The sequence below is a fragment of the Oncorhynchus tshawytscha genome, linkage group LG10 (genome assembly GCF_018296145.1).
Source record: "Oncorhynchus tshawytscha isolate Ot180627B linkage group LG10, Otsh_v2.0, whole genome shotgun sequence".
Lineage (NCBI taxonomy): Eukaryota > Metazoa > Chordata > Actinopteri > Salmoniformes > Salmonidae > Oncorhynchus > Oncorhynchus tshawytscha.
The window spans coordinates 37,308,672-37,313,002 of record NC_056438.1 but is presented as its reverse complement, the minus strand read 5'-3'; the positions used below and the strand labels follow the sequence as shown (position 1 = coordinate 37,313,002).

General features: G+C 40.6%; 1 protein-coding gene across 1 annotated transcript; it reads left to right on the top strand.

Annotated features, from left to right (window-relative positions):
* The first annotated feature begins 689 nt into the window (after positions 1-689).
* LOC112260129 (zinc finger protein 18) lies at positions 690-3,337 on the top strand. The gene is made up of 4 exons (XM_024435006.2): positions 690-1,182; positions 1,289-1,392; positions 1,697-1,799; positions 2,199-3,337. The coding sequence occupies exons 1-4, from the start codon at positions 831-833 to the stop codon at positions 3,086-3,088; spliced, it is 1,449 nt and encodes a 482-aa protein (XP_024290774.1). The 5' UTR covers positions 690-830; the 3' UTR covers positions 3,089-3,337.
* Positions 3,338-4,331: the final 994 nt, after the last annotated feature.

The window sequence follows — 4,331 nt, the reverse complement described above, 5'->3', positions numbered from 1 at the left end:
ACCATTCCAGTGTTTTACTTGCTATATTGTATTTACTTTGCCACCATGGCCTTTTTTGCCTTTACCTCCCTTCTCACCTCATTTGCTCACATTGTATATAGACTTGTTTATACTGTATTATTGACTGTATGTTTGTTTTACTCCATGTGTAACTCTGTGTCGTTGTTTCTGTCGAACTGCTTTGCTTTATCTTGGCCAGGTCGCAATTGTAAATGAGAACTTGTTCTCAACTTGCCTACCTGGTTAAATAAAGGTAAAATAAAATAAAAAACAAAATAAAAACATTGTTGGTTAAGGGTTTGTAAGTAAGCATTTCACGGTGAGGTCTGCACCTGTTTTTTTCTGCCCATGTGCCAGATTAATTTTGAATTAATTAATATAAGGAATTTTAAATGATTTATACTTTTACTTTTGATACTTAAGTATTTTTTAGCAATTCAATTTACTTTTGATACTTAAGTATATTTATATCCAAAACACTTTTAGACTTTTACTCAAGTAGTATTTTACTGTCTGACTTTCACTTTTACTTGAGCAACTTTCTATACTTTATCTCAAGTATGACAATTGGATACTTTTACCACCACTGATCATGATTGATCGTACATTCCAGCACAGTAGCCAGCGGCATGTGCTTAAACGATTGTTTGCGGACCGCCATGATATCATAGAAGAAGAAGAAGACAAAGAAGAGGAAGAAGGACGACTGGGTGAAATTACCACGCAGGCGCAGTGTGAGAGGTATTCAAAAATACTTCCTGGTCAACAAAGGCACTCTGTTTACATTTTATTGATGCTAAACTACATTTGATTTCGAGGCGTCGGCATCTATGCTTTTCTACAGTCTATTTCTTCTACACTTCCTATTAACAATCCTGAAAGCATTTTCTCTAGTAATGGCAAATTCCGTTGCTTTTCACACTCAGCTAGCCTCCATCATGGAGGTTTTGGCTAATGCGGCCGTGGCTGAAATCTGCGAGCTTGTTGACAATGGCTATGCCGTCCTGCATGTGGAGATATCTCGAGGCCAGAAGGATAATGAAACTTTGAGGAGAAAACTACGGCTGATGGAGATGAAAGTGTCTAGTGCGAGTACTCCGAGAGAGGGAATGGGAAGCTCCATCCTTCCGCACAGTCGCTCTCGAGCTCACCTTGGCATGGAATCGAATAGGACAATAAACAGTACGTTACATTTACCGGTTATAACAATTCATTTACATTAATTGGTTACAGCATTAATAACGTATATTGTGTCTGGATGCATGATATTCCCCTCTACTCATTTTAGGCGAGGTACGATGTCGGGGAGCAATTGATTCCAAGTTGGTAACCAGCATGTTTAGGCACAGAGAGTCCTCAGGTGACACTGGACAAACGACAACACCGAGAAAGGTAAGCTTTACGTTTGCCTCGGTGTGCCTCATTTTCCCACAATATTTCAAAAAGGCAGCCTAATATTTCACAATGTTTATCAACACCACCTAGGTCTGAAAGCAAACATGACCTAGCCTACCTAGGCTTAGTGGTCATCTTGCAGTAAAGCTATGTTGTTTTACCTGTTTACTGTGCTGTTAGTGCTCTTGTTGTATCTTTTCAGTTTTCTTTGACTGTGTAAGGTGTACCATTTTCTCACAGTTTGTGCACAGTAAGTGGATTATTCCCAGTTATATCTGGCATCCCAACTGATTTTACACAGACTGCAGGGTTGGAAGAGATAAACCCCAAATCACCTACCATCAAAGAGGAGATGTGGGAAGAATCCTGGGAGAATCATGACCAATGGGGGAGACTGAGTAGTGGTAAGTAAAATGGTAGACAAGCTTATGTGTTTTCATTATAACTTTTGGAAAAGTGTTTTCATACACACCTCATTACACTTTGATGCTTTCAATTATGCCTTTCCCATAAATATGAATGAGTCAACCTTTCTATTGACCCAATAACTTGCCAAATGAATACTGTCATGTAAAGTGATTGCAACAATGTCAAACTACATACGGAATACAATTTAATACATTTATTTAAGTACAACTGAATTTATGTCAGTTTGGGCTTTCATATAGACTATACTGTATAGATGTATACCAATAACTCTCTGAAATTGCTCATATCCTTCAACTGATGTGAGTTTTGATGATCACCTTCATGATGAGCATCCAGTTTTTAGTGATTCACACACGGCCTTGTTGATTTTATAGGAGCTTTAAATCACAGTGCTGATGGAGGAGAAAGGCAATCCAACGTCGACACAGATGCTGCTCAACCAATCAGCAAACAGGAGAACGCCAGCTCTTGTTTATGGGTGAGTGGTGAAACAGACAACAACCTCCTGCCAGGATCAAATAACCTGAGTGTGAACAAAAGATCTCTAAACCCAGGACTGGAAAATGGTGATGGAATACTTAAAAGTGTGGGCTTTGATTGTATGATGTTTGAGCCCCACAGACAACTTGGGACCCTTCGCACACAGGGTTCTGGGGCTGATCTTCCCGAGTGCTCTTACTCTCATGTGGATGTTGTACCCACTCAATCGGAGTCAGAGAATGGATTCCCTTATGAAATGAGCAAAGTGATTCCCTCCATAACTGAGCACAAAAAACCTGTCGCTTACCAGGACGGTAGACAGAGGGCGCCGGTGCCCTCAGAGCCTCACAGGACTGTAGGAAAAGGCATGGAAACAGGATCCAATGGTTTGGTCTCCCATGACAGTCATAACAATGATGGGGGTAACAATGGCGACGACTCAGCAGGTAAGCTGTTAATTTGTAGTTTCTGCGGTAAGACTTTGGCTTGTCTGAAGAATCTCAAGACACACCTGAGGGTTCATACCGGGGAGAAGCCGTTCAGCTGCGCGCAGTGCGGGAAGCGCTTCTCTGACTCCAGCAACCTCAAGCGACACCAGAGCGTTCACACGGGGGAGAGACGTTACGGCTGCAGCCACTGCGGCAAGCGCTTCGCACAGTCGGGCTCACTCAAAGTGCACATGAGCGTACACACGGGATGTAAGCAGTTCAGATGTATGCACTGTGGGAAGACTTTCATATCGGCCAATCACCTCAATAGACACATCAGTGTTCACGATGGATAAATACTTTTACCAACAACTTTTCAATGGGTGAAAGCATACCTAAACGTGCTTCAGCCAAGTTTGAACAGAAAAGGGACTCGGAGGTTGGCATTTATTGGGATGACTCATGTACTGGAGGCAGCTCTGCAGGGTAGTCAGCCACAGTCATAAAATCAGCTTTTTAAACCAAACACTAAACTTAAATTAAGACCAAAAAGCTAAAACAAAAACAATTTGTACAATATACGGTGCATTTGGAAAGTCTTCAGACCCCTAGACTTTTCCCACATTGTTACATTAGCCTTATTCTAAATTCGATTAAATTGCCCCCCCCCCCCTCAATCTACACACACTACCCAATAATGGCAAAGCATAAACAGGTTTAGACATTTTTGCAAGATGTAGAAACATCAAGGGTGATCAGTGGAGACATGATGCACCTGAGCTCAATTTTGAATCTCATAGCAAAGGGTCTGAATAATTATGTAAATAAGCTAATTGTCAGTATGGGGTAGTGTAGATTGAGGGACAATTTTAATTTAATCCATTTTAGAATAAGGCTGTCACTTAACAAAATGTGAAAGGAAGGGGTCTGAATACTTTCCGAATGCACTGTGTATAGCCAATTTTGATTTTGCAGCTGGCCCGTCTAGTGGAAATCGCTCAACTGTGCCTCCAGGACAACAGTCATCCCAATAAACGTCAACCTGCAAAGGAATCGGGTGCTTGACTGATGGACTTTATAGTCCAAAAATGATTCCTTACACTTTTCAATGTGTTTTTGTAACTATCGTTGTTGTTAGTCACTCATCCTCTGACATGACAGTGCCTCATGAGGAAAATAGTGATAGTATGTAGACGTGGAAGTGGTATTGTCAAACAAATAACTTTCATGGTGCAAATTTTGTAATAGTGTATTAACCCAAGTTTTTTTTTTTTTTTTTTTACAATAATACGAGCATGGCGTAGTCATGATTAATAGGGTTCCTAAAAGAGCCAGTCAAATTGAATGGATGGATGTTGCACAGGCTCACTGCTACATGAAGGCCTCTTACAGTCAATGAAATATTTACTGCCCTATCAATCTAAGTCTCTACTCCTCAGCTGGTGCAGAAAGTGTTCAGTGGTTTGAACACTGACGAGTCATTCATGATACATTTCACGGTCACGTTATAGACTCACATTAGAAACAGAATATTTCCAGAGATCCTGAAAATGCACTGAAAATATTGAATCTTAAAAAAATAAGGTCACATACTTGGAC